The sequence below is a fragment of the Maylandia zebra genome, linkage group LG22, assembly GCF_041146795.1.
Source record: "Maylandia zebra isolate NMK-2024a linkage group LG22, Mzebra_GT3a, whole genome shotgun sequence".
Lineage (NCBI taxonomy): Eukaryota > Metazoa > Chordata > Actinopteri > Cichliformes > Cichlidae > Maylandia > Maylandia zebra.
In genome coordinates, this window is record NC_135187.1 from 9,263,807 (window position 1) to 9,275,234 (window position 11,428).

General features: G+C 38.8%; 1 protein-coding gene across 1 annotated transcript; it reads left to right on the forward strand.

The window, feature by feature from the left end:
- Positions 1–372: 372 nt before the first annotated feature.
- On the forward strand, positions 373–10,167 carry scn1bb (sodium channel, voltage-gated, type I, beta b). Its single transcript, XM_004569226.5, has 6 exons — positions 373–1,548; positions 1,634–1,800; positions 4,073–4,310; positions 5,562–5,703; positions 8,016–8,090; positions 9,673–10,167. The coding sequence occupies exons 1-5, from the start codon at positions 1,500–1,502 to the stop codon at positions 8,083–8,085; spliced, it is 666 nt and encodes a 221-aa protein (XP_004569283.3). The 5' UTR covers positions 373–1,499; the 3' UTR covers positions 8,086–8,090; positions 9,673–10,167.
- The last annotated feature ends 1,261 nt before the right edge of the window (positions 10,168–11,428 follow it).

Here is an 11,428-nt window from a genome sequence, read left to right on the forward strand (position 1 = left end):
CACTGTAGCCTACTGTAATTTTAACTGGATTTTTTGAGTCACCTCCCATTAGCGCCCCCTATAAAACAAGAAGTCCAGAAAGTGGAAGCTCTCTGATGCCCTGTATGAATCAACATGGAGTTAAATTAAAGGGCCATCTCGCCCTGTTCTCGTTTTCTTATTTATCATTTTCCATTTAATTTGCTTCCAACGCACACCGGGATCCCTGCAGCAGGTTTGAGGCAGGGTTAAATGAGCATCAGTTTAAAAAACCGTACAGAAGAGGCTCAAACAGCTGTCACATGCAGCACCTGCCCTGTCTCACACACGCTTGGCTGTTTTTACCGCAGTGCATCTGCAGCAACAGCCTCTCAACAGAGGTGCCGCTGTGGCGCAGGAAAAAACACCGTTAACTGAGCACTGGACGGATTTATTTGAGGGTTGTGTGTATGTTTTTTTTAATTGCGTGTCTGGTTTATATGCCTGCGTGTGCGCTCACGCAGTTTGACCTGCAATGCCAACGCGAACGAAACATCTTTTCTCCGAGCACGGGGTCATTAGATAGCTGAAATTATACAAAAAAAAAATATAGCTGCCATCGCAGGAGAGGACAGTATTTTTCTATATTTTTTCCAGGAGAGACGACTCTGCTCGAGGAGAGGAGGCCTGATCAGGACAGTGGCTCTGATTTCATTGATCCGATTAAGGATAATTACCATTAGACCATTAGACTGGTCTCTATTAAATACTGGTAGCGTGTACCCTGTAAAAGGTAGCCATTTGTTTCCTGCCGTAGAGCATGCAAATTGATTATAAATGCACTGGCATGTAAATGTATTGTTGACGTTTATTCAGTAGCTGGCATGTTGCACTCTTGAACACATTCATTTTAACCTCGTAAGCGTCTATACTCTCTGTAATTTTCCAACATTTAGAGCGGAGCATGCCCCAGGGAGGTCTACTGATTGCTCTCTGCATCTCATATTAAAAGGACCTCAGGAAAAAAAAATCATAACCTCAGGGTGCGGATCTGGGGAGCACTGTGAGTTAACAGATATCTGGATCGTTTCATAAGCTATTTGATTATTGATAGCAGAAAAGGTCACCGCGTGGATGCGGGAGGCCAGTGGGTGTGTAAATTGGGGGAACTGTCTCAAAAGGAGCAATAATTTGTGGCAATAAATTCTGCAACCAGAATTCTGGAAACTGTTGCCGGCTTGAGCCAAAGACCTGAGTGGTTCCACGGGACATTACATTTACGCGTATACGGTTTGCACTTTACAATGCATGTTTAGCTGCTAGTTGTCACCAACACATGACATCAGCCTGCACTTAAAAAAAAAAAAACAATACAGATAAGCTTCCTGAAATCTACAAGAAAACATTTGCAAATATCCATCCTGCTATTGCAAACTCGGAGGTGCTCAGTGCGTGAGTGTCACTAGGCTCCGTGAAAGCTTCAAGAACCATTTTAGGGTTGTACTTTTTGAGGCCCCTCCTTCGATAAAACATCTGGAGTTATGGCACTACTACGTTTTCTGCTATTTTCCTTCCTCTGCACGCTGTTTGGTGAGTGGGCGGGATTCCTGGCAGTGTTTTGCTATGACACCTTGTTAACCCAGGCTGATGACATCTCTTCTTTTCTTGTAAACAGTGTACCAGTGTCACGGGGCCTGTGCAGAGGTGGACTCGGACACTGAAGCTGTAGCAGGCAAGGGTTTTAAACTGGGCTGCATCTCCTGCAAAAGAAGGAGTGAGGTGAGAGGTGAAGCCAGCGTCGAATGGTACTTCAGGCCAAAAGGGGAGGCTGACTTTTTTCTGGTGAGTGTTTCCATGAAGTGGGATTTATGGCCCTGCAGATCTGGGTTTCCTCCCATCTTTTTTTAAAAAAAAAAAATAAACATTTATTAGAAGAAGGAACAAAGTATAGAAGTAACTTGCTGCTTTATTTATATAAAATAAACACTGTTCAATATATTTTCAGGGGAGACGACAGTAGGAATATGATTGTGGAACTGCATTCGTTTTCAGTTTAGAAACTTACATTTGTGAATCTGAAATTTGGCACAGAATTAAAAAAAATCAGATTAATCTGAAATTCACAAGAGTTTGCGTTATTGTCTTGATGGAGTCCAAATAAAATATCTTTCCAAACCAATCGGGAATCACTTACATAAACGTAAACATGCTGTTTCAGTAGGCAGGAGTAGAGGTAAAGCTAAAATAACTGAAAGACAAACTCATGTAAGATTACATAATGTCAGGTTTGAGTCTTTTTAAGGACACTTTCGGTAGGATAAAACCAGTGGAGCACTTTAAAGGATGCTTCTTTCACCTTGTTAATAAAGTAGAAGAAAATAACTGCAAAAGCCAGAGCTTCTTCCAGTTACTATCACACAAAACGATTTCAGTACATTTGAAGGAGAAGCAATATCCTTCAGGAAAAGAGCTCTCATTTCCTAATTGCAGTTTTGATGATGGAGATTAAAACAAATTTTAGTCTTCCAAGATCCTCACTGTGCATCGCTGAACTGGATGACATACACGTCAAGAAGTGGGCCGGTGTTGCACCAAAAAGATTTCTGATGTTTCTGATGTATGTATGTGTAATAGCTCCTCGTGTTGGTAAATTAACTGGATTTATGAAGATGTTATCTATAAAATAATACCTAAATTCTAATCAACCCAATCCTTTTTGGCCAATTTAATAATATCTTTACAGAACTATGGTGCTATTTATGCTTGTTGCAATTTCTGCAAAATCCCTTGAAAAATACATTTATGTCAATGACACACAGCGAAGCCGCTACCTCTGCTGGACCTTAAATTCTGCTTTGTACACAACAAGCAGCACTGCTGACTATATGGGAGGTTTGGAGCAGGAAGTCTTAGTCATGCAAGCATCCATAAAATCAAACTTGTGGGCTACTTCTCTCAGGATTTGAGCTATTTATATATGCACTTATATATAGTGCACACCAAAGCTCTCCTCCTTCCTGTCGCTCTCACTTACTCGCACATAGACACCTACAGTACGGTCCTCAGTCACATAATAGCACCCAGTGATGAGACCGTCATGAGCTTCAGATGGGAATCAATTGGAACATTTTACTCCACTGAAGTCATCAAAGTGTCAGAGAGAGCTCTGCTGACCTTGTGCTGGATTCTCTGTTTGATGCCGCAGTGCATGCTGTGTTAATGTAGCCGTGGATGTATTTCAGTATAGTAGTGTCTGAACGGTCGTTTTATAATTTACAAAAATATGCCTGAACAGTTTCAGGGGAAAGTGTGTTTCATATGGGGTGACTGGGGGTGTAGACAAATTTAAATCGGAGGCAACACATCCATCTACAATATGGTAACGAGGTATTTTCCTCTCACATGATATCCATTTGGAGCTGTCAAGTGTGTTTACTTAACCAATTAACTGAAAATCTAAAAAATGGAGTATGTTTTTTACTCATGAACCTGGACATTTTTTTCATTGTTGCTTCCAATTTGAAATCAAACAATCAGGGTACAGCTGAAGTGTAGACTTTCTGCTCTAATTCAAGGGTTTAACAAACATTTAGCAATAAATGTTTACGAGTTACTGACAGTTTTTACACTAAATCCTTGATTTTCAAGAGATATGAAACACATTTCCAAAATAATAATAATAATAATAATACATCGTAGCCTAAATAACATAATAGCTCATTGGTGGATGTTCATATTAGACACCGCCAAAGTTTCAGCGTTTTTAAAAGTAACACCTGTGAGCCAAATGCTCTGTTTCTGACAGTTTCTTCTACCCTTGGCTCTGTGTGATGTCATGGAGTGCGTATATCCCAATAGAGTCATCTCAGACACCTGGTATTAGCTGTGAGAACAGAAGCTCCACCCACAACTGTTCCGATCTTCTGTTTAGGGGGGGACAGCCAATCAGAAATAAGTTCTCTTTAAGGGGGGAAACAAACTGAGCGGCTACACCAAGGCCCAGAATAACATAAATAATGAAAGATTAATTTTAACCGTCACTCATGCAAAGGTGTTGCATAAGAATATGTAACTGGTAATGAACACAACCTTAAATGATCTCTGTGTCGTCCAGATGTACACCTACAATGAGGATGGCCCCACCATTGAGAGTGACCAGTTTGAGGCTCGTGTCGACTGGAACGGAAGCAAAAGGAGCAGAGACATTCAAGATGCGTCCATATACCTGTTAAATGTCACCTTCAATGACTCGGGCACTTACCGGTGCTTTTTCAACCGCATCCTCTCCTACGAAAACTACGAGTACAACGACGTTGTCAGCAAAGTGGTGCACCTCAGTGTGGTGGGGAAAGGTACGACTTTATACAGGTCATTAGTATCTGAGCAAGTAGACTTAAAGACATCTGAAGACAGTTAACAAGAAAAAGCTAATTTATTGCTAAATGTTAAAATATATTATGCATATTGAAATAAGGTTGAAAAGTGTGGTTTGAGCAGTCAGATTTAGATTTTTTGAATTTTTTTGAATGAATTTATCTTACGTGTAAATGTGGCGATCAATGGTGGAGATGGCTGAGCATTTTCAGGCCTTAATTAGACTTAAGCAGACTCTGTCATTGCAGAAGCATTTCACAAACTGATTCACACTCACACAATACAGACCGTCACTCTTTTAAATCTCACTGTGAGTGCAGTGTGCATTCCTATTAACCTGGAGGTCCCTGAACAACAACGGAGCTTTAATATTATGAGAATGCAGCCTGCCTCCATTTTCAGAGGTTGAAGATTCTGGCACTGTCAATAAAGCAGCCTCCTAGTCTCTGTTATGATTAAAATGGAAGCAACATTCATTTTGTTTCACTTCTATTTCATCAGTGGCTGATATTTACTCTCTACAGTTTTCAATAGATGGAAGAAACATGTCTAATCGTGGATACTGACACGCTGCCAGTTCAGCAGCTTAGCTGAATTATTTAATGTTTCCTGATAAATGCATTACTATCAGGCAGCATAACAGTAAGCATATATAACTGTGCGCTCTTTGGTTCAGTCTCCCAGACACGGATCAAGTCTAGTCTTAGACTTTGCGGCGATCTTAATTTAATTTCCCTTTGAATCTAGGACTAGGCTTTAAATACGTCTGGAAAACTGTCTCTTAACTGTAACTTTGGAACAAATTATGATTAATTAATAGATATTTTGCAAATATTTAGACTCTTAAGAGAGCTTTGCATAAACGAATGCCTGCAAATTGTAATGAACCGAAGCAATGTTGTGAAGTGGTCCAAAATTCCTCTGCAAGAACATGAGAGACTGTTAAAGTCATTTTATTATATATTATATATTTTGATTAAACTCAGTAGTGTCTCACAGGCAGACTGCACAATGTCACAAAAGTGATTCTTCTGCAAGAAAAACTAAGACTATTCAAGCACAGAATTCTTTATTTCGATGCGTGTGGCTCTTGTGGTTGAAAACAAAAGATTTTAGATAGAACAGATGTTTCCTCTTTAGGTTTTAGGTGGTTTCAGCTTTTTCTCGACCCCGTCAGGTCACCTTTGTTTTGTTTGTTTGTCTCGTCTTTCCTGGTTTCCTGTATGCAGCCACCAGAGGTACAGCTTCCATCGTGTCAGAGGTCATGATGTACGTGTCCATCATCGGCCTGCAGCTCTGGCTCCTCATAGAGATGATATACTGTTACAGAAAGATAGCAGCAGCTGGAGAAGAAGCATTACGAGAAGCGGCGTAAGTATTTTTCTCTTACACCTAAATGCATGCTGACTTAATGCATGTCAGAATCTTGTATATACAGTTGAGCCTTTTCATTTCAAGATTCAGCTTGAAAAGATATACAAGATGTGCTTATATGTTAAAGGCTTATAAAAGTGTTTCTGAGTGCAGTTATGAACTGGATGCAGATATGTTGGCCAATATTAGTTTGTAGCTCAAAATAAAATGAGTCACGCGTTGCTATTGTGGACCAAGATGTGTAATTAAGTCATTTTACAGTTGAAAAGGAAACAAACATATCTGAGACTCCTTATTTTCTGGCACTTATTGGCATGCATATTTGTAGATATTGATGAAAGACAAATTTGGGTTAAGGCCCGGTCACACCAGCATTATAAACTCACTCAGAGGTGCAAATGAAAGAAAATTTTAGGTCTCCAGCTGAAGGAAGTAAACACTGTGTGAGTGTAAGCTAGGGATTCCAGAATTTTGCATCTGCAGGTTGGGTAAAAACATTTTAGGTGTTCCAATTAGGCAAAAATTAAATTAAAATAATTGTAGTTCACACTAACAGTCACCTCAAGGTGCTTTAAATGTCACAGATTTCAGGCCGAACCAAATACAGCTTTTAGAGATGGACTAATTAAACAGAAAAAAACCTAAAACATTATTGAGACAATGTGGAAAATTAAAGAAACAGAAACATGACATAAAGCTAAAGAGGGCAGCAGGGTTAGAGTGTAACTGAACAAAAAACTGATAGAAACTGAGGCATTAAATGGGCACAGGAAGCAATCAGGAAAAGTGGAAACACTAGATTAACAGGGCACAGCTGAAACTAATTAAGACAATAAGAAAGGAAATAATATTAATGATAATGTACAAGAGACCGAAAAGCAACAAAATAAAACAGGAAGTACCCAAATGGGGAAACCAAGGAAAAGAGAAACACTTGACAACAAAATTCAAGAAGACATCAGAGAGACCAGACCAAACCAAATCAAATCAAGTATAGGGGTATTCTAAACGTTGAAGAAAAACTGATTTCAAAAGTAAGAAGAACTAAAACACTAAATGAGAATCTTGAGATGAAATAGAACCTAGAAGTAATCAACACATCCGTTACATTTTTGCTATAATTACAAAAAACCTCAACGATAAACTAAGAAATCCTTACCGAAGGAAAAACCCAACAAAATCCACAGATTATGTTCTTTTATTGCAAGGTAAAGACTGCACATCGTTATAGAGAGAACCCACAAAAAATCAGAGGATCCACTGTGAGTAAGAACTACCTTTTAACAAGAAGAACCTTCCGGCAGAACCAAGCTGTGGGAGGGCAGCAACCTGGCCTGAATGGTTGAGAGATGAGGGTAAAAGGAAGAAAGGAAAGGAAAGCAGAGAGAGACCACGAGCAGACACAAAGTATGGGAGGAAGTAGACAAAGGTTGCAGTAGTTGCATATAAGCACATCCAGGAGAGTGGGAAGAACTGCTCAGTGCCTCATGGGAAGTGTCCCAGCAGCCTGAAGCAGCATACCTAAGGGATCATTCAGTCACCTGATCCAGCCCTAACTATAAGCTTTATAAAATAAATGAGAGCATTCTTTGGAGTTGAGAGGGTATTTGTCTCCTGAATCCAAACAGGAGAAAATGACATCATAAAAAGGTGGATGTTAACCCAACCCAAACTCAACCCTAAATGCTCATTTTAACTCATGACCTGTTGCATGTTAAGAAGTTAACTTTCCTCGGTGTGCAAAAGGAGAAGAATCACAGAAGAGGGATATGGTTTGGCAGACTGCCAAAGAGACAAATTTATATGCAGAAATGATAAGAGATATGTGAAAGCAGTTGCGGTTTCCTTCTCATTGATACTTGTTTATTAGGTGTTATTTTGGCTTACAGTGTTTGACGTGAATGGTACTTTCCTCAAAAACAAATTTGGTGTGAGTCGGAAGTTGTGAAAAGTGTGTATTTCCCCATGAGTCATGTCATTGTTTATTGTCCTGCTATAATCACACCTATAATTTTAACTTTTGCCTTTGCCTGCTATATCATTGTTTCCTTTACTATAAGACTGTCGCTGTCTCCATCGTGTTTGTGTGCGTTCACTTGTGTGTCTTTGTCCCGTTCCCTCTTGTCGCCTTGTCGTGTTTTCATCCTGCCATCCTCCTCCCTAGTCAAAACCAAAACCTTCCTCCTGTAAGTCGAAAAGAAAATCAAACCTGTATCTTTTTATTTTTGCATTTTTTAACCCATGTCATTGTGATAAAAGAAAACATTGCAGATGATTACTGAAAATGATTTTCTTTTTTTCCTTTCCAGAAATGCTGAATATTTAGCGATAGCCTCGGAAAGTAAAGATAACTGTGCAGGGGTACAAGTCGGAGAATAGCACAGGTACGTTGTGATCATTTAATGAAAATGGATGTCATCTTTCCATAAAAGATACCTACTGTTACAATGTATTTTAGAATGATTAGAAACACTACATAAATGTCATTAAACCCTGTCAGCTGACCACTCCTAACCACGGCTTTGTTTCAAACATCATGTTTGATCTATGTAAACTGTGTCCCTGTAGCAACAATAACGACGTCAAGTATAAAATATAAAAGAAAAAATTGCTCTTTACTTATTATCTAGTCTAGCAATTTTCTGATTGTATTATTATGGTGAAAGTTTTGTTATTTCTAGACTGTGTACTTTTATTGAAAACATTATGTAAAGGTCATTAAGGGTCATTTTTGCACTTTTCTATGGATATAGCAAAATTGTTCTATGGATGTCCATGAAGCTAAGCTAGGCTATTAGGCTGCTAACTTAACATTTACTAGAAAGTGCAAAATAAACTTTGTAGATTTAAATACTGAGTTCTTGCACTAAAGTATATTTTTGAGGGAAATTAATGACAGGTTAGAAAGGTGGATCCCTTGAATTTCTGCTCAACTATATTTTTTCACAGCTAAAGTGTTAAAGTGGGACCAGCTTTGCTAATTGTGTGATACAAATACTGTACCTTCAGTTAGGTGAAAATGTGTGGGTTTTAGACGTCAGACTAACACCCACACAATACATGTGTGTGCAAGGGGGGGGACACAGTTGGAGAGGTGAACATGCAAGGGGCAAAGGTAGTGAAAGTAGATGAATTTAAATACCTGGGCTCAACCATCCAAAGCAAAAGACAATGTACAAGAGAGATGAAGAAGCGAGTGTAGGCAGGATGGAGTGGGTGGAGGCAAGTGTTAGGGGTGATTTCTGGCAGAAGGATAGAAGCAAGAGTGAAAGAGAAAATGTACAAGATGGTAGTGAGACCTGCTGTGATGCATGTTTTGGAGATGGTGGTACTAACAAAAAGAAGATGCTAACATTTTCACTGGTAGTGACCAGAATAGACAGGATTAGAGACCACTGCATCAGAGGGACAGCTCAGGTAGGGCAGTTTGGAGCCAAAGTTAGAAAGGAAAGGCTGACATATGCAGAGGAGGGAAGGTGGATATATCTGACAAAGGATGTTGAAGATGCAAGTCAGGAAGAAAAGAGGAAGACTGCAGAGAAGATTCATGATGTAGTGAAGGAGGACATGCAGAGGGTTGTTGTGACAGAGGAGGAGATGGATGCAGATGATCTACCCCTAAGGACACGATAATAAACCTTTGTGAAATATTAGGAATTAAGTATTATTGGAGTCCAAAAGGCTACACCACCATGTACTCCAAACCTCATTACTAAATATAAAACTGATTTGTTTTCTCTAATAAAGTGTAAAAGCATTATTTATGGCACCATCTAACACAGATATGTTGTCACTGATTAGGTGTGCAAAGCTGAAACTAATGGAAAACAGCTGTGAGATCATTTTAATTATTTAAATGTGGCTGTAGAGGTTGGATTAGTTAGAGATAAACTGGATTTTCTACAAGCTCAGTCGCTTTGATTCTGCGCCAGCACTTCCATTTACGTGAGCCGTCTTTGTCCTCAGGCTTTCTTCATGGACTGAAAACATCCTTCCACTTAACGACCTGCACGATGACAACCTGAGGGAAAAACTCTTCGTCTCAAACCTCTATTTTACCTTCTTAACAAACCGAACAAAGGACAACACACTAGGAGAGCATGGTACCAGCACTGTATATAGTACCCTGTGCACAAAAAGCATGTTCTGCACTTATATGAGAAACCATTATGCATTAATGAACCACATTGTCTGAAGCATATACTGTACGTTCAGTATTTGTCTTTAAGTATATGTAGTCATGCATTTAATATGAGTGGTGTTGTAGAGAGTCCATGAGGCTAACTGTCCAAGAAAGCTTTTTACTAAATCATCACCACATAATGTATAAAAAACACCATATGTGTAAGTGATTTCTAAAATAGAATGTGATGGGCTACAATAGACTGTATTTCTAAATTAACTGCTAGTTATAGATTCAGTCAATAATAAAGATGTATTAATAAAAATGGAGAAAACGTGGTTGAAAATTGTCGTGCTTGGATATTATGATTGATGATTATGATGAAGATTTCAAGTGAGGTCTGCTCAGCTCCAGCTCCATTTTTAATGTTCAAAACAACTTTTTTTTTTTTTTTATTCTTCTACTGGACCTGTCTAATATGAGAGTCCACTTTTGTAACCATATTTAGAAACCAGTGATTTATTTTGAAAGTTACTGGTGCCAGGGGGAGCAGTGTAAGTAGTTCATAAACTGCTGATATACTGGAATTTTCCCCCACACAAACATCTCTTGGATTTGCAGTCTGAAAATTGTCCAAATAAGAGAAAATACCCAGTGAGCAGCAGTTCTCTGGCTGAAAACGCCTTGTTGATTCCAGTAGCAGCACACCACACTATATGACACTCACCTTTAAGAAAAACAAGATGAGGACAAATATAAAGCAGAGATGTGTTTCTGTTAGAGGAGTTAACCTGTGGAATAGTTATGACAGTGATTTAAAAAGGTGTAGTTCATTTTCCTTGTTTAAAAACATGTTTAAAAATAGAGTATTAGAAAAATATATAAATCAAGAATGAAAAGAGCAAAAAGGAGAAAAAAAAAAACAACCTCTTGATTCTTTTGCTTTGATGTAGTTACTTATCTAAGGTGGAAAGTTTTTTCTTTCTTTGTTTTTGTTTGTTTGTTTGTTTGTTTGGTTTGGTTTTTGCTTTGTTTTATTATTTTCTTCAAGCCCTGTGTACAGGAGCTGCATACAAAAAGATATTTTGTGAAAAGGGTTGGAGTAATAAGCAAATGCTTCTGCCAATACCTTTTGATTAGCCTTGTCTCATGCTTTCTTTCTTTATGGTAGATTTCTGTTCTGTTTTCACTGTTTGTTTGTTTTTTCACTGTTTTCACTGAGATTTGAATTTGAATGCTAATCAATCAAATCAAATCAAATCAAAAAACCTAAGAACAGGAAACCGAGGCTACAATTAGAAAAACATGGTCTGATCTGATGCGTCTCAGTTTCTGCTGCAACATTTGGATGACAGGGTCAGAATTTGGCATAAACATGAAAGTATGGACCCATCCTGCCTCGTGAGTGGTTAAGCTGCTGGTGATGGTGTAACGGTGCAGGGGATATTTTCTTGGTACGCTTTGGCCTCCTTAATACCAACTGAGCATTGCTTAATTGCTGCTGACCATGGCTATCCCTTTATGACCACAGTGTGTCCATCTTCTGATGTCTGCTTCCAGGGGGATGATACTCCACGTCACACAGTTTAAATAATCTCC